The following is a 26,082-nucleotide window of genomic DNA, read 5'->3' on the forward strand; positions in this document are numbered from 1 at the left end:
ATGTATAATTTATCAGTTTTTTAATAATATATTTAAAATATATTTAAAAACAGTAATTAATGTATACATATATTAGGGGTGGGAGAACAAAAATCGATCCATGCATCGCGATTCTGGATCGATTCTGAGCCTCATTTTATTCAGATGCGCGATGACACTGAGTGTGCTTTAAACACCTGGATTCTGTTTGCTTCCCATTTCTCACACACATACACCCCTCGAACCTTCCGTAAAATAATCTTTCATAAAGTTCGGAAAGGCTGAAGCCAATTACAACGACATTCACCGGCTTCACTGCGCAGTTAGGAACTGCGGTCAAGCCAGCCACGGTTTGAAAATAGACGTTCAAGCCATTGAAGCCAGCCGCCAAAAAATCGTGTGCGCCTATTACTATGATTACGGTGATTTCAGGAACAGCAGAGAGAGAAAAAGCTTTCAGAGCGCTCGAGTTCCCCAGATGTTTCTTTCTTTCTTTCTTCGTGATCTCGAGATAACAAAAGTTGTTTTCTCGTGATCACGACTTAATCTCTGCTCTAAATTACACAAATGTGCCAACAGGTGTCAGTATATTACCAAATTTAACTGATGATGTGCGGTAAATATCCGCTTTACTGTATTAGTTCATATTGGCCCAGATTGTACGAGTTTCGGACAGAGAGAGTCTTCGTGATCGCTTTATTTTGTGCAGGATTGTGTGCGTTAAGTAATTAACTTAACTGTTAAATGCTTGAATATGATTATTTTGCTTGAATGTGTATCTGTTATCGTTCTGACTAGTGCAGGACTCACCACAGTTTCACGACCGCAATAGTTCGGTGTGATACTAAACTTATTGCTTATTAAAACTAATTTTGATGTCAGTGTATAGTATTCTGTTTGCACCTTATTGTGTATCTTTAAGATGCCATTTTAATCATCGCAGTTTCAGTGTTTGTTTCACTCACTCAGTGTGTATTGATAAGAAATATGATTTATAGCCTCTGTCATTTAATTCAGTGATAGTGTGTAACTATTGTATTTTCTACATTTCTTTGTTGGAAGCAACACACATACATAAACACTCTTCTCAAACAGCATCCCAAGATTGTTTTAGCCTATATCAACTGGATTAAAGTTTTGTTTTTTGGGAATCTGGAGTATTGCACCTCTTTTTAATGGAGGCTGGAGGAAGACAGTTTAATGATATCACAGCCTATCCTACATTACGAATAAAAATAAACACATTATGTAATATAATTTTACTTCAAATGAATGAGGAAAATAAAGTGGGTTTAATCGAATAATTTATAGAATTATAGAATAATCTGGCATCTTTCTGAAGGCACTCTGGCTGCGCTTGAGATGTTGAATGCTCTGTTGATCATTAAACATGTTAATTACACAAATAAAATGTTTAGCGTACATTTATTGAACAGTGATTGATTAGCCTATATGTATTTATTTATTGTAAACTTTATTATTAAGTGAAGTAAACATTTTGCTGAAATATCCACAAGATATAAGAGCGCATGATTTATCCGTCGATCTGATGCGCGTGAAAGTTGTGTTCGTTACTATAGCAACAGTAGAATCCGGGTACAGTGTTTCAGAATCAATCACTGTAAAAAGAACTTTTATGTCGAGATGACGAGAAAAAAACTTTTGTTATCTCGAGATCACGAGAAAATTAAGTCAAGATAGAAAAAATAATAATCCATGGCCGTTTAGGGCTTCCGTAAAATATATAACAGAAAGAAAGAAAAAAGAAAGAAAAAGAGTGTATCAGATAGAAAGAAATATCAGAAAGAAAGTGAAATTTCTCTTTCTTTCTTTCTTTCTGATATTTCTTTCTATCCGATACTTTTCTTTCTTTCTTTTTCTTTCTTTCTTTCTTTCTTACACTACATTATTTCTACATTGAAAATGATACACACTTTGTTGAAGAATTTGAGTAGACCTAATTTTATGTAATGTAGTGTTTATTTTTTGTTTGTTTTTTGTACTTGATGTCATGTAGTTAATAAAGGTGTTTAATCTCTTTCTTTCTTTCTTTCTTTCTTTTATGATATTTCTTTCTTTCTGGTATTTCTTTCTATCTTTCTTTCTTTCTTATATTTTTCTATCTATCTATCTATCTATCTATCTATCTATCTAGCTAGCTAGCTATCTATCTAGCTATCTATCATCTGTATGTCTGTCTATTTTTTTGTTTCTTTTTCAGTATGCATACCTCAGCATTTTGGAGATATATCACATTATTTGACTTCGGAGACCTATAAAGACCTCATTTCAAATACAAATACAAAAACATTTTACTGCAGAGTTTTGGAGATACGCCACATTTTACTACTTCAGATGCCTATAGTCCTCATTTCTAATAAGTAGGTAAAAATAATGTCCAGTTCTCATAAGGGATGTCCCGCACTATATGCACAACACACATGAAAAAAAGAGAAATAAAAGAGAAACATTAGAAAGAAAAATATCAGAAATAAAGAAAGAAACAGAAATATCAGAAAGAAAAATATCAGAAAGAAAGAAAGAAAGAAAGGATAAATATTAGAAATAAATAAAAAAAGAGAAATATCAATGTTAAAAAACTACTCCCGAGGTGTGCCTCATCCCAGTCCTCGAATGAACTTTGAATGAACAATCACTGAACTGAGGTACAGTATAACGTCTCATCTTTATTTAGCTGGGTCTGAGATTATATAGAAAGAGGGGTGAGGTATGGATTTAACCAATGAGAGAGAGAGAGAGAGAGAGAGTACATCATAGCTCATGGTATAGGAATGTGATACATATAGAAAAACAAATCTAAATATGGTCATCTCCCAGTCAGGTACCCATGCCTTACTGGGGATCCAAGAAGACCCCCTTCCATACAAAGGACCATTCCCTGTCTCCTTAAACGTCCAGGAGCCTCATACCATACATTGAAGTTGTTCCGGTACATAAAGAGAAACAGATGTTATTGTAGGCTATAGACTACAGCTGAGCTTCAACAGAGGACAAAAGACCCTCTGTCTACCTTCCTTCAATGCAGAGACCAGTACTTTAAACATAAAAAAAAGGAAAGAAAGAAAGAGAAAGAAATATCAGATAGAAAATGATAGAAAGAAAAAGAGAAATTTCAGAGAGATAGAAAGAAATATTAAATATAAAGAAACATCTGGGGAACTCGAGCGCTCTGAAAGCGCGTTCTCTCTGAAATCACCGTATTCATAGTAATATGCGCACATGCTTTTCTGGCAGAGCTGGCTTGACCGTGTATTTTCAACCGCAGTTGACCGCAGTGATCTAAAGGTGTCAGAACAATGGAAGTTAATTGGCAGCAGCAACACTAGAGTTCGATCCCCATTAATTCATATCACAGATCTCAAACTTTGACTTTTGACTAAAAGTTCTCACTCCAAACATCGAAACAACCACACAAACGAACACACAAAAGCAGACAAAATCGCTCAGGCTGAATTCAACGTATGTTCCTCACATGCTGCTGCTGCACTAAATGTTTATTTCAGTAGCCAGAAAAGACGCACAAGCGCTGTGCTTAACTAACTGTATAAAGTGTGTTTGATGGTTGTGTAAAAAATATGAGAAATGCCTTGAACTGCTCTCCTCACCTCAGAAGACTCAGAAGACTGAACTGAACTGATTTAACTGAACGAGAACGAGTGCTGCAGCTCGGATAATGGGCGTGTCGAAGGGTTTTTTTTGTTTGTTTGTTTGTTTGTTTGTTTGTTTTTTTGTGGCGTGTCAATATCTGGAAAAATGACAGTGGAGCTGCAGAGATAACAGCTGTCACCTAATATTTAAACACTTAATCATTTTAATTATAACACTTAATATCAAAGAAACAGACAGTATTGCCAAAATGCATATGGGAAAAGAGTCATGAACATGAAGCTAATCCGTTCACAAAACCTTCTCAACTTGTACTTTAGCTTTCATACATGTTCAGGGGGTGGTGTGTAACTGTAACAACTGTCTAATGAGAATATATATTCCATCACTATAGAATAATAAGTCTGTATATGGTCAGTTTCCGTCTGAAGGCACCATTCATCCCGAAGCAGCCTTTTCTCCTAGACTAAGAACAAATGTGTGATGAAACAAGAACAACTCTTCTCCACTCTAACGCTTGAAACCTTACAGACCAGGGAGAGAGAAAACGGAGAACCCGGGAAAGAAAAAGTCAGACTGATAAGATTTATCTTTCATTTAATGCATTTAATCTCACTTTATTTGCCAATGTCTTTGCGGCTGACCTTCAATGACCTAATTCAACCATACTAATAAGCAAAAATAACTTTATATTAGATTTAGAAATAAGACTGCTGAACTTCCTTCTCCTGTATCCTATTCTTCTTCAATCCAGAATGGCAGCACAGCTGAAAGGTTTGTTTGAGCTGCGCCCTCTACTGTACAGGTGTAAATATGTGTTTCCTTTAGCCTGAGGCTTATTTATTTCACTTTTGGTGTGAAAGAGTCTAAACATTTGGCAAAAATAGAATCTTTTTTTTTTTTTTTTTTTGGTTATTAAAAAAAAACAAAGCAAGCAAGCCCAGCCCAGGTGAGAAACAGTAATGCAAAAGTAATGTAATGCATTATTTTCATAAAACGTAACACAATTAGTTACTTTTTTAGCGAGTAATGCAATATTGTTTTGTGTAAAGTTCACCCAAAATGAAAATAACTGTGAGAAAATTTTTTACAGACTTTTAGTGTCAGTAGTACTACCTTAAAATACTATGATGTTGAATATAATGTATAATAATGCAATGGGGGGATAATTGTGCATTAACCCTTATAGGCTCTTTGGGGTCTTTTTAGAAATAAAAAAATAAAAAAATTGGAGTGATATCTTGTTATTATGTTAGTGTAGAAAACTACTTAGGGTCTTTGGGGTCTCCACAGACCCCATGCAACAAAATGTAATTTTGTAACAAAATAATTGTTTTTTTAAAAAACAAAAGTAATTTTACTCTGTTTATTAATGTTTTTACTTCATATTTGTGCAGTTTTTGGAGGATTTATCATATCTTTTAAATTGATATAAATAAATATTTTGTTGAGTATGTTTTTATACAAAAACAGCTTTTTTATGTAAAATTCACTTTATAAAAGACCCACATTTCTAACTTTCATTCATGGGGATAACATGGATAATTTGACATGGTTTAGTGTAAGATTTTTGCCCATATTTTGGAAAATGCAGTTTTAAAAGTAAAAAAATATCACTTTCACCAGTAGATGGCTGCAGAGCTCCACTATTTGCTATGTGCTATTTGACTAACTGAAAGACATCTTTTCACAAGTTTTTTTTCAGTTGGATTCATATCTAAATATGATGAAATCACAATTATAACAATAAAAGCTACTTTTTGTCAAAGTTTAGCATTTTTTTGTACTGAAAAAAAAAGTTTTTCAAAAATGTTGATTTTGAGGATGAATTTTGTCCATTTTCTAAGTGGGGTCTCATCATAATGTAACAAAATTGAAAAACTGATTTTTTTCATTACAAAAAATGTTAAACTTTGACAAAAAGTAGCTTGTGAAAGCCACTTTCACAAAAAAAAAAAAAAAAAAAAGAAAAAGATGTCTTTCAGTCAGTCAAATAGCAAATAGTGGAGCTCTGCAGCATTTACTGGTAAAAGTGATAATTTTTTTAATTTTAAAACTGCATTTTCCAAAAGATGGGCAAAAATCTTACACTAAACCATGTCAAATTATCCATGTTATCCCCATAAATGAAATATATTTAAAAACAGTAATTAATGTATACATAAACCAAATACATAAGAATAAAAATGAAATGCATTACAAAAAAAACCAAAACAAACAACAAAAAAAAAAAAACAGTAAAAACAGAGAATACCACTATCTGGATGAAAGAGTTAGAAAGTTTCAGGGAGTTTTTTTGTTGTTCGTCAGAGCAGATCTAAACAGATCTATCCATCAGAACGGATCTAAATGGATCTTCCTCACACTGGAGGGATAACTGTACTCAACTTTTTTGTCCATCAGAACGGATCTAAATGGATCTTCCTCACGCAGTGGGATAACTGTAAAAATATTTATATTTGTCAGGTAGCTGTGCATTTAACAGTACCCTTACAGACAAATAATAATAATAATAATAATACATTTTATTTAAAGGCACCTTTCAAAACACTCAAGGACACCGTACAGTAGAATGATAGTCTTAAAACACATCAAGACACAATACAACAAACAACAACTATTTAACATACGATATTTAAAATTGATCAGAGAAAGCTAATTTAAATAGGTACGTTTTTTTCCAGGGATAACTCTACTGAACTTTGTTGTCCATCAGAGTGGATCTAAATGGAACTATCCATTAGAGAGGATCTAAATGGATCTTCCTCACGTGGAGGGACAACTGTAAAAATATTTGTCAGGTAGCTGTGCGTTTAAACAGTACCCTTACAGACAAATCTTCCTGGACTAACTCTGTCAGAGCTCCATCCAGGGATAACAAATGCTTTCTTCCTAATTCTCCCAGCTCTTTCAACCACACAGCAAGATTTAAAAAGCATTAAAAGTCAGAAATAAAAAGATGATACATAATAGATTGACATAAAATGCATTAAAAATGAAATAAAACAAGAAAAATATTTAAAAGAATAAAAAGATAATACGTATAAAATAAAATGCAAACAGTTCGGACAGAGCACAGTGCTCAATCAGTAAATTCATAGATAAAAAGATTTGAGTCTGGATTTGAATGTGGCTACTGTTGGAGCACACCTGATCTCTTCTGGAAGCTGGTTCCAGCTGCGGCTGGCATAACAGATAAAAGCAGACTCTCCCTGATTTGAGTGAACCCTTGGTATTTCTAAATGACTTGATCCTGATGATCTGAATGATCTGTTAGTGTTATATTCTATTAGCATATCTGCAATGTATTGGGGTCCTAGGCCATTGAGTGATTTATAAACAAGTAACAGTACTTTAAAATCAATTCTAAATGCAACTGGACCTACGAACTGGTGTGATATGTTCATGTTTTCTGGTTCTGCTCAGAATCCTGGCAGCAGCGTTCTGTATGAGCTTGCCTCCTTGTTGACAGGAATATTAAAAAAAGTCTGCAATCACGAGCAGATCTTTCTTTCTACACCTGTCTACTGTTGGATTAAACATGACTGAATTAAACTCTATATTCACCAATAACACTTATGCTTCCTCACCTGCATGAGTTCGAAGCTGCCAAGAAACTTGAACAAGTTCACAACAGAGACCTGTCAAAGCACCACAAACTACCACATTGGTTTCAAGATTTTTATTTACATCTTGTGGAACAAAATAAAATCAAGGTACTCAACAATAACAATTTAAAACAGAAGCAATAGCTTCCGAAGGGGGCAAGGCCAAAATAACAAACAAAAATTATCTGCCTGGGGAGAAAAACCTCTAACTAATCTACACAAATGAAAAGAAAATGAACAACTGAATTATACAGGAACTCCTCAAAAGAGAGAGAAACCAAATAAACAACCCCCCCTGTTTTTTTTTGGACTTTGTTCTTATTGTATCTCATGAATATAAATCCTAAAAAACTAAAAATACATTTACAAATAGGTGTTTTGTATTCATTTGTAAAATGGTGATTTGTTCTGTTTCTTTTGCCAGAGATAATTAATTTACATTTGAGAATATAAAGCAATATTCATTCTGTTCTTTGCTTTTTTTTATGTTAAAAGCCAGTAGTAAATACCATAGTGCCCCTACCGTATAACAGTGAAAACACGGAAAGCTGGAAATTCCGTCAGAAGCCGGGAAGTGCTTTCACATAAATGACATTTCTGTCAATGGCAGGGAAAGTGTTAAAGGGTTAGTCCACTTTCAGATAAAATTTTCCTGATAATATACTCACCCTCATGTCATCCAAGATGTCCATGTCCTTCTTTCTTCAGTCGAAAAGAAATGAAGGTTTTTGATGAAAACATTCCAGGATTATTCTCCTTATAGTGGACTTCAATGGACTCCACTGTTGAAGGTCAAAATGACAGTTTCAGTGCAGCTTCAAAGGGCTTTAAACGACGAGGAATAAGTGTCTTATCTAGCAAAACGATCGGTCATTTTCTAAAAAAAAAATACAAATGTATATGCTTTATAAACACAAATGATTGCCTTTGTAAGTGCTTCCGCCTTCTTCAAAAAGTTTACGCTGTATGTCCTACGCCTTCCCTATTCTACTTATGGAACGAACGCGGTGCCAGTTCCGTTTTTTCCGTAAGTAGGACATACAGCGTAAGCTTTTTGAAGAATACGCAAGGCGGAATGGCGGAAGCAAGGCGATCATGCATTTAAGTTGTATTTTTTTAAGAAAATGACTGATCGCTTCGCTAGATAAAACCCTTATTCCTCGTCTGGTATTGTTTAAAGCCCTTTGAAGCTGCACAGAAACTAATTTTGACCTTTTGGAAGCCACTGAAGTCCACTATAAGGAAAATAATCCTGGAATGTTTATCAAAAACCTTCATTTCTTTTTGACTGAAGAAAGAAAGACATGAACATCTTGGATGACATGGGGGTGAGTAAATTATCAGGAAATTTTTATTTGAAAGTGGACTAATCCTTTAAACAACAAAAAGAACCAATAAGAACACTGTTAAAGAACTGGATTGATAAGCAGCTTTGGTTAAAATAGTGACATTATTAAAACCTTAATGTCTATCCCTACACAGCACAGGAGTTTTTCATGCTCTCGTGTGTTTTCTGGTGCCTTTTAAAAAAGTCAACCCTTTTAAACCTCCTTCCACAAACAAGACAGATGTAAGGCTCCTCTTTTTTATGAACTTTCTGGTGACTCTTCAGTAATGATGGCAAAGCAAATGTCTTACTGCAGTGATCACAGTTAAATTCCTGTGGTTCAGAGTGAGAATGGTCCAAATGAGCTTTGAGACTTGTTTTCCATTTAAAACTCTTCCCACACAGATGACATGCGAAAGCCATCTCTTTAGTGTGAATTCTCATGTGAAGAATAAATCCTGGTTTACGGGTGAAACTCTTTCCACACTGAGAGCAGCTGAAAGGCTTTATTCCAGCATGACTTAACATGTGCTTCTTCAAGCTTTCTTTAAATGCATAAGAGTTTCCACACTGAGAGCAAGTGAAAGGCTTTTTCTTAGCATGACTTAACATGTGCTTATTCAGGCTTGCTTTAAATGCATAAGAGTTTCCACACTGAGAGCAGGTGAAAGGCTTTTTCCCAGTATGAATTAACACATGATCCTGAAAGGATGCTTTACGTGTGAAGGATTTTCCACACTGAGGGCAGGTGAAAGGCTTTTCTGAAGCATGAATTACCAAATGTTGCTTAAGTTGTCCTATCTGTGTAAAACTTTTTCCACACTGGGAGCAGACGAAAGGCTTTATTCCAGCATGAATTAGCATGTGATTCCTAAGGCTTCTTTTACGTGTGAAAGTGTTTCCACACTGAGAGCAGGCGAAAGGCTTTTCTGAAGTGTGAGTTAACACATGTTCATTAAGTTGTTGTTTATGTCTAAAACACTTTCCACACTGAGAGCAGGTGAAAGGCTTTACTCCTGTGTGAATTAACATATGAGACTTAAGGCTTCTTTTGTGTCTGAAACCCTTTCCACACTGAGAGCAGGCGAAAGGCTTTTCTGAAGTGTGAGTTAACACATGTTCATTAAGTTGTTGTTTGTATATAAAACTCTTTCCACACTGAGAGCAGGTGAAAGGCTTTACTCCTGTGTGAATAAACATGTGATTCTTAAGGCGTCTTTTGTGTCTGAAACTCTTTCCACACTGAGAGCAGGCGAAAGGCTTTTCTGAAGTGTGACTACGCTCATGCTCATTAAGATGTGCTCGCTGTCTAAAACTCTTTCCACACTGAGAGCAGGTGAACGGCTTTATTCCAGCATGAATTAACATGTGATTCTTAAGGCTTCTTGTCTGTTTGAAAGTTTTTTCACATTGAGAACAGGAGAAAGGCTTTTTGACTTCTGTGTTTTGAACACTGCTTTGTGAGTAATTGTTTTCAGTTTTGTAGCAACTAAGTAATTTCTCTCCAACGGTGACATTATGAGCTTTCTGAATCTGATGTTCCTCCTCCACTTCATTCAGATCTTGTCTTTCTTCTTTAACTTTTATCAGGCCTAAAATGAAATCATTAAAAGATGAAAATCAATTAGGAGTTTTGGAAAATAGGAAATTATGGTAGGTTTAAACAACAACAATGTATTAAAAACGGAAAAGTTTTTCCTTTGCGTTTTCTTAAAATGTTACGCATACAGACGACAACATTGTCAAAACGATCCTGTTCACATGGATCAGGATAGGTGACTAAAACAGCTGTATTCTTCTGCCAGGCCAGTAGTTGGCAATGTCACTTTGTAATGAAACACTAGTACACATCTATAAACTGAACACATACACATGCGCATAACGTAACAGATTCCACAACAGGGATCATTTTGACAATGTTGTCTGCATGTGAAACTTTTCAAAAGCACAAAAGAAAAACATTTTCCATTTTCAGAACATCCTGGTCGGATGTACCCTTAGATGTATATATTTGTCTGATCTACATTATTTCAGAGTTGTGCCGAATTTTGTCTCCCTGCCAAATTATTACCCCCCTCATTGAAGTCGCTACCTGATTGACTAATCCTGACCCCACCCCTAATCCTAACCCCTCCCCCACACCTAATCCTAAACCTATCAATACTAGGGGGTAATAATTTGGCGGGGGTCAGAATTTGGCACAACACCGGTATTTGCAGTTTAATAAATACAAAAAAATGCACAGTCTATCATTGTCCCAACATGCTTTTGTATGCAACTTGGCCTACATATTAACTAACTACAATTTACAGTGTAAATATAATTGTCACATTTTTCAATACATTAAAAGTGGCACTTCCTTATGTATTATTCAATATATTGTAATATATAAACAGTATATAACTTTATATATTGTTTTTTTTTTTCAGTATATTTAGACCATTAATATATGGAAAACAAAAATATATGGAAATATATTTCATTCCGTCCCTTTGCACATTTAGGAGTTCAAGTAAACAATAGCAGGGTAAATAAATTTTGCATTACCATTTACTTCAACAGGGAAAGAAAAAATAATCCACTATTGCCATTCCATGAGATTAAAAAAAAATACAGAATATTAGCTGTATTAGAAACGTGGATTTAATATATTTTAATGACAGTTAAGATACAAATAGATCGGCGGACACACTGTGTCTAAAGCTTTGATAGCTTCATGTGCCACAACACTCATTAAAGATGAATCAAGAATAGACACCAACCTCCTTGTTCCTCATGTTTTATTCTCCAGGGTTCTGGTTCAATTATGTTCTCCTCACTCTCCTCTTTAACAAACACCATCTTCACAGCAACAGATCTCTAAGTTCAGTTGCTGCACCATTTGAGATATTATTCCTGCTCGTTTGAAAACTTCTAGTCACGTCTGTGAGGATTGGAATATTACATGAATTTATTGATCCGCTTTAAAATCTTTCTATAGACTAAAAGTACATTTATAACTGTATTAAGTCAGTAGCACAACATAACACTAGAACAAGCTGAAAACTAATCTTCTTCCTCTGAGGTTTAATGGTGGTTGGCAAACAAACGTATGTGACTTACCGCCACCCACTGGACTGGACTGTAAAGCGTCGAGAGGAGGGTGAATAATATGAAAAAAAAAAAAAAAAAAAAAAAAGAATAAAATGAAAAGGACTTAAAATTATACACTCGCGTGTGATTCGGTCTAGATCAATAACTACATGAGGATAATATGACCAAAAGGAACGCAATCGGAAGTATTGCAAACAGTCGTTGGTGGTTTAAAGTAAGTTAAAGGAAGTAAATTTTTCAGTATTTTTAAACTATTTAATATATTGCTAAATATATCAATAAATATATTTTCGTCCAGCATGGGCAGAGTATGAAATGAATACATGTGGGTTTTGTGCAGTTGCGGTCGACCAGAATAAGGTGTTCAACTTGATGAATGCCGTTGCACTTACCCAGCAAACACGAACGTTCCCCTAAGGTTCCCATTTGGTTATTTTTTGGGGGAACCAAATAAGAACGTTCTCTATTAGTTCTTTTTTTTGTGTGTGTGTGTGTGTGTGTGTGTGTGTGTGTGTGAGAGAGTAAGCTAAAGAGAACGATCCCTGCAGGTTATTTTTGGGTTATATTTTATAATCTAAAGAGAACCTTCCCAGAACATTCCTGCAGGTTATTTTATTTTTTAGATTGTATTTTCAAACCATGTAAACTAATAAAAATATTTAATTTTACTGATTGACTAACATTCGTTTATCGATCATTTTTTTGAATAATTTGTTGTAGTGATGTCCGGTTCGCGAACGAATCGTTCTTTTTAACCGGCTCTTTTCAGTGAACCGGTCGAACCAGTTCACCAAATCGGACTGAATCGTTCCAAACAGTTCGCATCTCCAGTAAGCAAACACTAATCCACAAATTACTAAAGTTACTCACTTTTGACGTGCCTGACACTACCTCTCGAAATAAACCAACATCCCGGAGTTATTCAGTTACTCCAACAGTACACTGGCTTTACCTGCTGTGAAGAGAGAACTGATGATGATGAGCACGAGCAGCTGATAAGAGTGCGCATGCGCGGCGCACACGAACGAACGTACACGGCATGTCACCGTTCTCGTTCTCGAGTCAAGAATCGGTTGCAACGGTTTTCGGATCACCAGTACACAACCGAGAACCGCTTCTTTCGGACATGTCCGATTTGAGAACCGATGAGCTGATGATACTGCGCATGTGTGTACTTTTTCAAGTGAACGAAAAGCACGTTAGTCAAGTTTTGTTGAACATCGGAAAGTGTGATAACATAAAACATATTGGAAATATGTCTATGACTTAATTCAAAATACAAAAAGTTTATTGTGCTTTTCCAAATACACCATAACAGATAGCATACAAAATACTGTACATAATAGGGTAGAGTGGGGGAAAACGCCCCCCACCTGTTTTTCCCAAAATAACCACTAAAGGGAGTCAAGATACATTTTCACTGTTGCTATGCACTACGTTTGACAACTGGGATAAACAAATCTCCTTGGAGAAGCTGACACCAGCGACGTATTTGAAGAGAAGAGGATTACATAGTAAGCGCTATAATTTTCAGATATTAGTAAACAAGTGTTTAAGAGAATATTGTTCTGCAGGATATCACAGTGATGTATGATAGATTAATAGTGAAGTCTGTAGTTTGAGAGGATATGTTATTTATAAGGAATATAATTATATTTTAAAAATTAAACATTTTTTTTTTTAAAAGTCATAGCTTGTGGGGTAAAACGCCCCCCAGAGGCGATCATAATTACTATAATAACATATTTCTGTCTATCAAATCCTTTGTTTTACACTTAATGCAGTATAACTAGGTGGTAAAATCAAATATTTGAACAAAATAAAAAAAAATTACCTCAAGTGAGCATTAGGCTAGCTTGATAGCACAGTTAGCTCACTGATGGAAGGTGGTTAGGTGACCCAATGATAAAACATAGTGGCTTTTAATGCATTTATTGAATATATTTCACTACATAAATATACAAATTTATAAGTTTAATATTTATTTAGGGTTTTCTGTTTGTCTTGGTGATAGTGGTGAACAAATACATCAATTATCAACCCCATAAAGGCCTATTGTAGAAATCTCAACCTCATATATATATTTTTTCTCTCCATATAGATGCGGACATATAAAAGAAATGTTGATACATGTTGATACATTACTTGCCTTTTACTTTTAGAGATTAAAAACTAGTCTGTTCATTTTGCTGTTGATCTATGAAGCAAACTGGTTGGTAAGAAAGGGGGCATTTTACCCCACCGCTGGGGCAAAACGCCCCCTTTGTACAAAAATATTTTCAGTCAAAATACTAATTAATTATGAAGGCTGAGCAATTTTAATATTTGGTGAATAACTCCTGCCATAGTCACTCAAAACCGGGATGGCAATTCTAGTCACATTTATGTTTTGTTTCACTGTAATGTCACATTTTCCTTAAGGGGGGCGTTTCCCCCCACTCTACCCTACTGTACATAATAAACTAGGCTACATGCCAACATGAACATAATATTTTGTACACAGATCAAACTAATGTTCAGAAATAGTTCTACAATTTTTTTTCTATATTAATGTTATTTAAAAAGCAATATAGTAAAAGTTGTGCAGTTGTGCTTTCAAGTTAATTTTTTTTAAAGGTTGGAAACAACTAATTGTTTGTAAAACTATTAAACTAAACATTTATTTGTTTCATATATAATCCATGGACAGCTTGTTTAATTTCTAAACAAGGTGATATAAAGATGACGTAATCATACAGCGAGAGCAAACAAACGACTCCTTTTGAATCGCTCTCGCGATTCTCGAATCTCATCTCGTTCTTGAGTATCGGTTGCAACGGTTTTCGGATCACCAGTACAGAACCGAGAACCGGTTCTTTCGGACGTGTCCGATTTGAGAACCGATGAGCTGATGATACTGCGCATGCGTGATTCAGCGTGTGATCTAAAGCTACAGAACAGTAATGACTGTCATAGCACCGGTTAACTAGGACAACTGATGCTATGAGAGGACACGAATGAGGGGCCAATCTGGTGAAACGTAAGTTTATTTAATTACAAATAAATCGTAATGTAAAAGGATCATGGTTTCTGCGCTGATGAAGACTAATTTATTCACTTTATAACTGTAAAACTTCGTTTGCACATCACTGCCTGTACATGGATGCTTTAGATGCAAAAATAAATTGTATGAAACATTTCAGATTATAATGATGTTTTAGTTGACTGATGTTATGATTACTGACTTTATATATTTGAATGTGTTAAGTGTTTTTTCATCCCGGCCCACGATAGACGACGTCATTACGTCGGAGCCTAAAAGTACAGGTGAACCGTTTTTTTCAACCGGTTTATTGAATCGAACTGTCCAAAAGAAGCGGTTCGCGGAAAAGAACCGAACTTCCCATCACTAATTTGTTGTGGAAGCTCAAACGTGGTGCGTAACACGAGAATGAACCTCATAGGTTGTTTGCAATCACGTGGTTCTGGTGACGTGCAAAATTCTGGAGGGCAAGCAGTGAAAATTAGAATGGAAGAGATGGAGTACATACTGTGCTGGTTTAGAAAGGTTATAAACAGAAAATCAAAACATATGTTGGACATGATCCTTATGTTATGAAGAGGAGCGACTTAAGTCGAATAAAGTCCTTCTGAAGTGAAGCGATGCGTTTGTGTTAGAAAAATATCCATATTCAACACATAAAGTAAAATATCTAGCTTCCGCCAGACCGCCTTCCTTATTCAACTTAGGAAGAAAGTGTAAATCTCTCGCAGTTCAAAACGCTTCTTCATAAGTTGAATATAGAAGGTGGTCTGGTGGAAGCTAGATATTTTACTTTATAACTTTTTTTTTTCTTTTTTGTTCACATCCATCATTAAATCAGGTGAGATTTCAAATGAGATACAAATGTGAAATGAAAAGTGAAGCCCAAAGTCAAGATCACTGATGAGTTCAATAGTCATTTTAATCCCCTGAAATCTGATCAACAACTGCTGTGTCCTGATTATGATCTATTTTAATGTCATGAAGATGATTTGTGTTATAAATCACTAGTTTGGTCATGAAACTCTAGATGGCGCAGGCTTGACATGTAATCTGTAAGCAATCACATTGTTTCCTACAAGGCACAAAGGCCTACATGGTACAAAGACTAATCATATGCAAAATAAATGAATAAATAACATTAATGACATTGATCATGTAACTCAAGATCTTCAAATCACACTAGATAACTTGCCGTGATCTTAGATTGCAGTGATGTGGTTTCTCCACTGCATGGATCCTCTCATGTGTTTTAAGATTTACTGACTGACTGAATCTCTTGTTCCAGTATGAATTTTCTGATGTAAGTGTAAATATGACCGCAGTGAAAAACAGAATATGAATCCTTCCTTCCAGTGTGGATCTTCATGTGTTCCTTGTGAAGTGTTTTTTGTGTGAAGCTCTTCCCACACTGATCACATCCATGTGGCTTCTCTCCTGTGTGGATCTTCATGTGTCCGTTAAGGCAGTGGTTCCCAACCACGTTCCTGGAGGCCCCCCAACACTACATGTTTTGTATCTTTCTTTTGTCTGACACACCCATTTCAGGTCTTGGAGTCTCTACTAACGAGCTGGTGATCTGAACCAGGTGTGTTTGATTAAGGAGACATGGAAAACATGCAGTGTTGGGGAGGCATTAAGGTGTGCTAATTGTGTGAAGCTCTTTCTGCACTGAAAAAAAATTAATTTCAATTTCAGTACATCCAAATAATTCAAAGTAGGAGTGTGCGATATATATCTATGATAATGTTGTAATTGTTTTAAACTGTATAATGTGCAATCTGACATTATAAAGTATGTCCTTTACTTTGCAAAAACCAAACAAAAACACGCATACACTGCGTGATGTAGCGTTTTCAATTTAACTGTGTATTTAGTGTTCGCTCTCGCTGCGCAATTTCTTCTATTAAAATGCAGTAAAAATACCCCTGTATTGAGTATTTATCTTTTAGGCTATATTTATATCATATGATATAGCTCAGCAATCACACAAAGAGTGCTGTTTCCCCCCTAAATTTCAGCACGACTGCAAATGTGATATTGATTTTATACAACAGTTTAATAAAACAATATTTAACATTTTAGACACAATATTGCCTCTGAGCAACACACATCATTGTTTCATTACTGAATGAATTAGTCTATTTCTAATCAGTGAATGAATGAATCAATGACTCACTAAATAGTCAAATGCTTCATTCCTGAAATGATCAGCAATTTGAATGAATCGGTTGAATTAATGACTCAATGATTCACTCAATAACAGTGACTTCCCGCCACCTACTGGTGGTTTTAGTTTCATATTTAAAGTATCTTTTCAATTTTAAAATCATTTCATATTTAAACAGCTGTATAATATGAAGGAAAGGCAATCGCCCTGCCTCCTCTCTGTCCTCTCCTTCCAGATGCTTTCTGGTAGTTCTGACAAAAACAAACAAGTTTCATTTCCAACGGACGAGCTGAATAATCAATATTTCATATTTCAGTTTAAGACAGTTTGCCCTAGACACTGTACGGATGCCTGTGTTGTTTACTCTGGCTTCAGATGTTTTTTTCCCCCATTGCATAACTTACATTTAATGGTTATATCCTTATCTGAAAATGTTAGAAGGTCATGTGAGTATTTTGATTAAATGCCTCTGTTCAACTTTACAGAACGAGCTCCAACACCTCAAGCAAACAAAGAGCAATAACTCTGACCAAAATATAAATTTGTTGTTAGACATTAAATGTAGGTTTCAAATTCTACATGTAATAGAAGTAATTGTACTTCTATGAAAACAGCAACTGTAACTAATGTGTTGTATTTTTTACAGAGCTGTTCTAATCTCTTCATTGCACTGGGAAAAAGCTGACCAACCAATAAAATGCATGCTTTTGGTCACATGCTGCTACATAAAACTACCACTTGGTGGCCCAGAAACAGACTACGTTACTAACTTACAGTGAATAAAGCCCAATGTGTACTTCTTTTTTTTTTTTTTTTTTATGCGTATGCTAGTGTGCGTATAGTCAAATGACGTACTAACATTAAAGGCCCTGATATACTTACGGTGAAGTTCTTTTTCGTTCTTCGTTTAGGGGTAAGTCAAAGTTCAAAATACATATGCAGCGAAATACTGTTATCGAACATCTGACACCGCCCACACTGCTGAGAGCAACGGTTATATGAATATGTAAATATGTGCTGTATGCTTTCCTCTCCTCAGTAACAAAATAAACACAACAAAAACAGTTTTTTTTATTTTTTTTTATAGAAAGCTTAAGAAAAGCATCGGATCATAATAACATTGGTATGTTAGCACAAGCTCTGCAAATTAGCACTCCATTAAAGTCATGTCACGTTTATTTATGACATTTAATTCAATAGATTTCTTAAAAGCAATCAGATTTACAGTATCAAACATGAAAAACAGTGTCAGTGCCTCATTTCATCAGAAGCACAACTTCATTTTGTACTATAAAGCGGCTCTCCAGTGTGTTCATGTTTTCACCGGCGGAGATCTTACCTCAACAAACTCAAGTTATGAAATGAGTTGGAGAAGTGTTCCACATGAAAGAAGGCAGAGCCTCAGCGCACACCTCCTATTACGTTATTCTCACAGACCAATGGTAGTGCCAAAGTGTTTTGCAGCTGGAGCAAACTTTTTCTGAGAGTTCATTTTGGCAAGCCGTTTCGAACTCCCAAAACGAACACAAAACGAACTTTGTTTTGGCCTGATTTTGTTCCAAATGACGTCACATCAGTTCGTTCTTTAATTTCGTTTTAAGTATTTTGAGGCCTTAACAGAGAGTGATTCTTGTCTTTTGTTGGTTGATTAACATTAAAAACACAGACAGCAGGAATTTTAGGCACTTTAAGAGCTAATGCACGGATCCAATACACTGATACTGATACAAATACACATGCAAAACTGTTTACATTAACTTAAGGCATAAACGACTGTTTGCTAGTATACTTACTAAGACGGGCATGTTGACATAATTTGGGTGTGAATTTGTCCATTCAAACAAATTTGTCCATCCACACACAAATCTTCTCACAGCTTGTGGGTACAGTTGTGTGTCCGGGGCTAAATGTCCGATCTGACGGTCGGTGCTTGTATCAGTGTAGTGTCCCCGTTACTATACTGGGGCATTAGGACCCACACAGATCACAGATTGAGCAGCCTCATTAACACCTCTTAGAGCAGCATCCTAGTTTTCCCAGGAGTCTCCCATCCAGTCCTGACCAGACTCAACCCTGCTTAGCTTCAGTTGGCCACCAGTCTTGAGCTACAGGGTCATTTGCCTGTGACTGACTTAAACAGAAAAGACTTTGTTGTTCAGCACATAAAGACTTACCGTGATTTTAGACTGCGGTGATGTGGTTTCTCCACTGTATGGATCCTCATGTGTCGCTTCAGGTGACTTTTAAAAGAGAAACTCTTTCCACACTGATCACACGTGTGCGGCTTCTCTCTGCTGTGGATCCTCTCATGTGTTTTCAGATTTGCTAACTGATTGAATCTCTTGTCACAGTGTGAACACTTGTAAGGTTTTTCTCCAGTGTGAATTTTCTGATGCTGTTTTAAACCATTCACATAAGTGAAAGTCTTTCCACACTTACTCTCTCATACCAGTATGTATTTTCTGATGTACTTGTAAAGTTTGCAGCAGTGAAAAACTCTTTCCACACGCAGAACATGAATGTGGCTTCTCCTTCATATGAACTGTCAGGTGTGCCTTCAGGACTGATGACCTATGAAAAGTTTTGCCACACTGATCACATGTGTACGGCCTCTTTCCAGTGTGGATCCTCATGTGAACATTAAGATTTTCTTTGTGTAAGAAACTCTTTTCACACTGATCACATGTGTACTGCTTCTCTCCGGTGTGGATTTTCATGACTCTTAAGGTTTGTTGATCGGATGAAACTCTTCCCACATTGATCACATACATGTGGCCTCTCTCCAGTGTGAATTCTCATGTGAATCTCATGACTATTTTTGCATCTGAAACTCTCTCCACACTGATCACAATTGAACGGCTTCTCTCCTGTATGAACTCTCATGTGAACATTAAGATTACGTTTGCATGTGAAATAGTTCCCACATTGATACATGTGCATACATGCGGCTTCACTTCTGTGTGGATCCTCATGTGCCCCATAAGACCTGTTCTTTGTGTAAAGCTCTTCCCACACTGATAACAAGTGAACGGCTTCTCTCCAGTATGAACTCTCATGTGAAGCTCAAGATTTTGTTTGTTTGAGAATCTCTTTCCACACTGATCACACTTAAATGGCTTTTCTCCAGTATGAACTCTCATGTGAAGCTCAAGACTATATTTGGCTTGTGAAACTCTTCTCACACCGATCACATGTGAAAGGCTTCTCTCCAGTGTGGATTCTCATGTGAATCTTTAGACTATAGAGAAACTCGTCCCGCACTGATCACATGTGAACGGCTTTTCTCCAGTGTGGATCCTCATGTGCATATCAAGATGTTTGGTTGACAAACTCTTTCCACACTGAGTGTAGGTTGATTTCTTGGCTCTTCTTTTCTTTAAAAATATCTTTTTAGTCTTTGAGAGACTCAAAGGTTTTTCTCCAGGTTTGTCATGATGTTTTTCCTCCACTTCACTCAGTTCTTCTCTCTCCTCATTCTCCTCTATCAGGTCTGAAATTAAAGAAAAAAAGTTTAGTTTCATGTTTAGTACATCAAAAAAAAACTCAAAAAGAGAAATATGAAGTGAAAGGACAAAAAAGTGAGCCCTGATGTAACAAAGTAGACAACCACTATAAAATACTACATTCATTTTGATACCTTTTTATAAATTAATTATTCCAAAAAAGTAAAAAAAAAAAGAAAAGAAAAAAAAAGTAAACAAATAGTCTTCAGCATCATGAATGATAGATTTTAAAATCTTGCTAATTACTTACAAAGCACTAAATGGTTTAGCTCCCCAGTACCTGAGCGAGCTCCTAAATCATTATAGTCCTTCACGTCTATTGCGATCTCAGAATTCAGGCCAGCTGATAATACCTAGAATATCAAAATCAACTGCAGGTGGTAGATCCTTCTCCTATTTGACACCTAAACTCTGGAACAATCTTCCTAGCATTGTTCGGGAAGCAGACACACTCTGTCAGTTTAAATCTAGACTAAAAACACATCTCTTTAACCTGGCATACACATAACACATTATCAATTTATTTTTTCAAATCTGTTAAAGGATTATTAGGCTGCATAAATTAGGTCAGCCGGAACCGGGAACACTTCCTATAACACCAGATGTACTCGTTACATCAGAAGAAGAATGGCATCTACGCTAATATTAGTCTCTTTGTTTATCCCGAGGTTTACCATAGTCAACTGGATCCGGGCCGTATCCAGGTGAGATCGAGGACCTGAGTCTTGACACGACCACAACACAGCCCTGAAGTATCAGCAGAGATTGAATCAACTAGATCATCCACTGTGAAGGCCTCATCGACGCGACAGCCAGTGGCACAGTTCCTCAACAAAACCGGCGTGATGACTACGATCCTCAACTGGATTGAACTGGAATAAATACTTTGACTGTTGACGTCCCATTGGACTTATGATTCAGGCAGCTATCATAAAGTACTGTTCGCTGTTGGCCAGAGGAGAACTGGCCCCCCGACTGATCCTGGTTCCTCCTAAGGTTATTTTCTCCATTTTAACACCTGTTTGTCACCTGTTGGAGTTTAGGTTCCTTGCCGCTGTCGCCTTTGGCTTGCTTAGTTGGGGACACTTGACATTTGATATTCAACAGTGTTTTGATCTGCATTGACACCATTTTATGCGAACTGAACTGAGCTGGATGATGACATCACTGTTCACTCCAGTGCTGATATAGATAAATTAACTAAATTAATGACTATTGATTCTTACATCGGAATGAATCAATACTGAATTTACTTAAGATGGATAATGACACCATGTTCTTTAAGAGCTGCTGTGCAGCCAAAATTATATACCAGTTATCACTGTAAAGCTGCTTTGACACAATCTGCATTGTAAAAAGCGCTATATAAATAAAGGTGACCTGAATGAATGAAAAATGAAGAATAAACACCAACCTCTTTGTTCTTCAGTATCTTCAGTGTGTTAGGACAAGTAGCGCTGTGCTAGATTAAAACAATACAGAAATGAGCCTGTAAAATGTTGCTTAAACAACTGTATAAAGTGTGTTTGATGGTTGTGTAAATATGCGAAATACCGTGAAATACTCACCTCACCCAAAGAGCTTAGAACCCAAAAGGCGACACTCTGATAATTTTTGGGTAACAGCCACTAGATGGCGCTCCGGTAGCGCGGCCGCCATTATGGGGTGAAAATACTAACTGGACCATAAAACCCTTCACATCTTACGCACCCAAAATCGGCGAATTTCACTGCCAAATCAGAAGTGCAATAGAACAGTTTTTTTAAATTAAGTCACCAGTAAATTGTATGGCTCCTACAGTAAATGTTGTATTGTCTTATATATGTTTTATTTAACCAGTTGTGGAATCCAACCATTCATCCATCCGAGGTAACATAGTTAGCCTACTTTATTGAGTATTTCCATTTTATGCAACTTTATACATTTATTCATAGTAAATTAATAATTAATAAATTTAAGATCATCATGTTTGCAGCGAACAATATATTTCAGACCTAGTGGAGTAATAGTAATAGTATCTAGGTCTGAATTGAAATATATATATTGTACGTTTTAATGGATCACGCTACAAACATAATGATCTTATAATACATGATGCATTGCTGTGTCCGTTATCGCATAATTCACACTTTTGGACACTTTTACTTCAATGGACATTAGACAACACTGCAAAATCAAGCTGTTATATTTATATATTTATTGTCCAATTTTTCTGATGCATGTCCTTTATTTAATTTCATATGTTGGTAATAATTCATTGTTTATAAGCCTTTTAAAGAATTTTAACCCAAACTGACTGGGTTTATAACAGCTTTTGTTATTTTATAGTCCTTATTACTAAGAATCGATTTTAAAGTAAAAGATGTAACTCCAGATTCCAGCAGCTCTGAAAACATGAAATTTCTTGCTATGCAATGAATAACACTCCATATGATTTAAAGTTTACTCTTCTCCGGACAAGCATCTGCCATCTGAATGCTTGCCAACCATCGCCAGCCCATAATTCAGTGCACAATGTCTCAGTATTAACCTAGTAACCACCACACTATCTCTCATCTCCAACATTGTGTTTGATGTGCGCTTTAATGTTGGCTGTAGTGAAAAATAATGTCTGCCTTTATTCTCCTTTACCCATTCTTTCTATAATAATTTTATTATTATTATTATTATTATTGCTGAATAATATTATTGTACTCAACTCTTCCATATATTACTTTCAACTTTATTCTTGTGTATAGCTTTTTTTGCAACTAGAATTTCAATTATTAAATCTGATCTGGCTTCACTCTTCCTGTCCTTTAATGCCAATAGCCTTTATTATTCTTCGTAATTATTATTCATAATTCTTCATTCTTGTTTTTAATGTACTTGCATATGGCATGTATGGTAATATCAAAGAGTTATGTGCAGTCTTTACAATTTAAAATAGGCTTTATTCTTCTCAGTTCATGGACATATTAGTAAATGTTTAGAGAAATGTCATGGAAATTCAATACATTTAAATGTCATAAATAATTAGTTGAACCTACTAGAATTTTTTATTTTTTTACGGTAGAGATTTCATCTGGATTTGATTGAGATTTGAAATGATTTCTTCTAAAGTAAATGTTTTGTTCTTTTTTGGTGTGTATCTCATATTAGAAACTAATAGTGGTTGTATGTCTTTAGGCTGAACTTGGAAAGCTGAAACTCTAAAGATGGCATTTGGGGAAGTGGGAATATAATGATAACCATTAATTATCGACAATCACAGCTTTTTAACGAGAAAACCTGGTGGCTTCACACATGATTACTGTTTGATGTAATGATACAATAATCAATTATTCTTTCTACAGTAAACATAATGATTGGAGATCATGAAGCGGCAGGTGCCATCTACTTTGGCAAGTACTTCCTGCTGCCAGATGCTGATGTTTTTCTGCACCTCTACTGTTAATCTGCCTATTATACATCTTTATAAAGCTCCTAGATCACTTATAATTTTCCGCAGCTCATTTGCTTTTTACAGCGGATGCCGACCCGTTTTAACAGCACAAACTGCAGATATTCTCTGTTTTACATATTAAAATATCTTGTGTGTATATGACTGGCTTACTTTTACCTAATATTGGTTGGTTTTATGTTTATTAGTCCAGTCAACATTAGCCATTCTGAATGTTGACTGGATTTTAAAAAAAAAATCCCTTCATTTAATGTTTTCCACTATATTTTTACAGACTTAATATATATTTACTTAACTAAGCCCAAGCAAGAATATTAGTTCAACTTCAATATTTTTGCACTTTCAACATTTTATTTATTGGTGTTTTTACAGTGTACCATGAAAAGCTCGCCATGGAAATGCAAAATAATTTAACAGTTGACTAAACATTGGTAAATTAAGGTAAATAATCATGTGATTGCTCTTGGCTCAAGCCCGTTTCCACAGACTGGTGTCCAAGTCTAGCTGTTCCAGGTGATTGTGAAAGGCTTTTCAATGGTGTGAGATTGTGATGTCGCATCAAACTGCAGCTCCTGAACCTGAGGGAGAGGAAGAGACAGAGTTTGTGATGCAATTTTTCAGATTTTGCGAAATTAAATTGAATTAAAGGCAGCAAACACATACTTACATGATGCATGAATAATTTCCAATTCAAACAATATAATTATTTATAAACGATAAGTGACATGAAAGAAATAAGTGACAATCTCAGAAATAATATCCCTCCTTGATGTCTCGCCTTGGGCGATACTGAACAGGAGGGACCTTCTGTCTCAAGCACAGGGGACAATATTTCATCCCTTCATGTTTGGCCCCTGAAGGGTACCAACTGAGGAACAATGGGCTGAAGTCATAGAGACCGTTCTTAGTGCTAGGGCTCCTTCCAACAAATGGGGTGTCTTTGAAAGATGGTGTACTGCATGTCATGCAGACTTAGTCAACTGCCAAACTGTTTCAGTACTGGAGGTTCTGGAGAAACTTTCAGCAGGCACTTGCCCCACCACTCTCAGGGTTTATGTGGCTGCTATATTGGCTTGACTGTGTGCCAGTCGGGAAGCATCCTCTGCTCGCCCACTTCATTCGTGGGGCCAGGCTACTGAGGCCCCCCATTACAGCCAAGATTCCCTTGTGGGATTTAACCATAGTCCTCGAGGGGCTGGTTGAGACCCCCTTTGAACCTCTAGAGTCAGTGCCTGATAAGCTACTGACTCTAAGTTTTTTTTTTTTTTTTCATGGCTATAACTTCACTGAAAATAATTGGGGATTTACAGGCTCTGTCGACCTCGCCAACCTGCTTAGACTTTGCCCCAGGCATGATGAATGTATCCAGTACACGCTCTTCAGGCCTATGTCCAGTAACCCGAGACGTTTTTCATTTAAAATTTAAATTATTACATTTATTAAATAACTATTAAATATAATTTTTATATTTAAATTATATTTAAAATTTGTAAACATTGTGAATATTTAATTTTTTAATTACTAAAACATTAAATAGAATCCATGTTTTCCCTCATAACTATATCAGTGGTTCTGACAGAATCAAGCTCAAGTATATGTTTGTATGAAGCGTCTGACCTCAGCGTTATATGTGAATGCCAGTGCGACGTCAGGCTTTCCAGTCACGCTCAAGGTAACACGAGTGACGGGCGCTGTTACACCCCACACCTTCACCAGACCCAGGGTCAACCTGTCGGCCTCAGCCAGACCATCAGTGGGAACTGCACTGGTGAGAACACCCTATAAATACAGTATAAACACACAGGACAACTGTTACACACAAATAAACACACAGCACAGCTGTTACACACATGCATATTTACAGTGTGAGCAAACATGCTATCGCAGATGATAACTGACAACAGTAAAGCATCCAGTTAAATTATAATTATCATGAAAATATCACAATGCAAAAAGACATATGAGATGCTTCTTTAGATTCACTCAATTAGATCTGACTAGAACAGAATTAAAAGCTGCTGCTACAGCATGAAGTAGTTTTGGATCTGGACTGCTTTATAAATGGAAGGATGTTTGGCTTTAAGTGAGATGGACAATTTAATGGATTTAATGACCACAATCCAAATAAATCTGAAGAACTGCACACATAGCTTTCTTCAAAACATGTAAACGTACCGAAGACGCAGTGAAAGTTGTCAAGAGGAAACGCTTATTCTGAACAGTATCTAGAAGGAGAAAGAAGAAAAACAAAGATTAAGAGAAGAACAGGAAATCCCCTGGGATAAAATTACTCTGACTTTAGAATGATCTA

The 26,082-nt window shown here is 36.0% G+C and overlaps 2 protein-coding genes across 17 annotated transcripts in view; both read right to left on the reverse strand.

Moving 5' to 3' along the window:
• Window positions 1-7,273: 7,273 nt before the first annotated feature.
• Window positions 7,274-11,729, reverse strand: LOC127509929 (gastrula zinc finger protein XlCGF26.1-like). Its single transcript, XM_051889300.1, has 2 exons — window positions 11,304-11,729; window positions 7,274-10,133 (listed from the first exon to the last, which is right to left on the reverse strand). The coding sequence occupies exons 1-2, from the start codon at window positions 11,380-11,382 to the stop codon at window positions 8,689-8,691; spliced, it is 1,524 nt and encodes a 507-aa protein (XP_051745260.1). The 5' UTR covers window positions 11,383-11,729; the 3' UTR covers window positions 7,274-8,688.
• Window positions 11,730-24,100: 12,371 nt separating this feature from the next.
• Window positions 24,101-26,082, reverse strand: part of LOC127509845 (sucrase-isomaltase, intestinal-like) — a 58,095-nt gene continuing 56,113 nt past the window's right edge. For 14 of the 16 annotated variants that reach the window (XM_051888979.1, XM_051888980.1, XM_051888981.1 and 11 more), the window contains exons 46-48: window positions 25,947-25,996; window positions 25,389-25,550; window positions 24,101-24,349 (exon numbers count right to left, since the gene is read on the reverse strand). In XM_051888979.1, the coding sequence (XP_051744939.1) occupies window positions 24,272-24,349; window positions 25,389-25,550; window positions 25,947-25,996 (290 nt within the window). In that variant the 3' untranslated portion in view covers window positions 24,101-24,271. The remainder of the gene's footprint in view (window positions 24,350-25,388; window positions 25,551-25,946; window positions 25,997-26,082) is intronic. The other 2 variants (XM_051888975.1, XM_051888976.1) reach the window with 2 other exon arrangements.

The sequence above is a fragment of the Ctenopharyngodon idella genome, chromosome 3 (genome assembly GCF_019924925.1).
Source record: "Ctenopharyngodon idella isolate HZGC_01 chromosome 3, HZGC01, whole genome shotgun sequence".
Classification (NCBI taxonomy): Eukaryota; Metazoa; Chordata; class Actinopteri; order Cypriniformes; family Xenocyprididae; genus Ctenopharyngodon; species Ctenopharyngodon idella.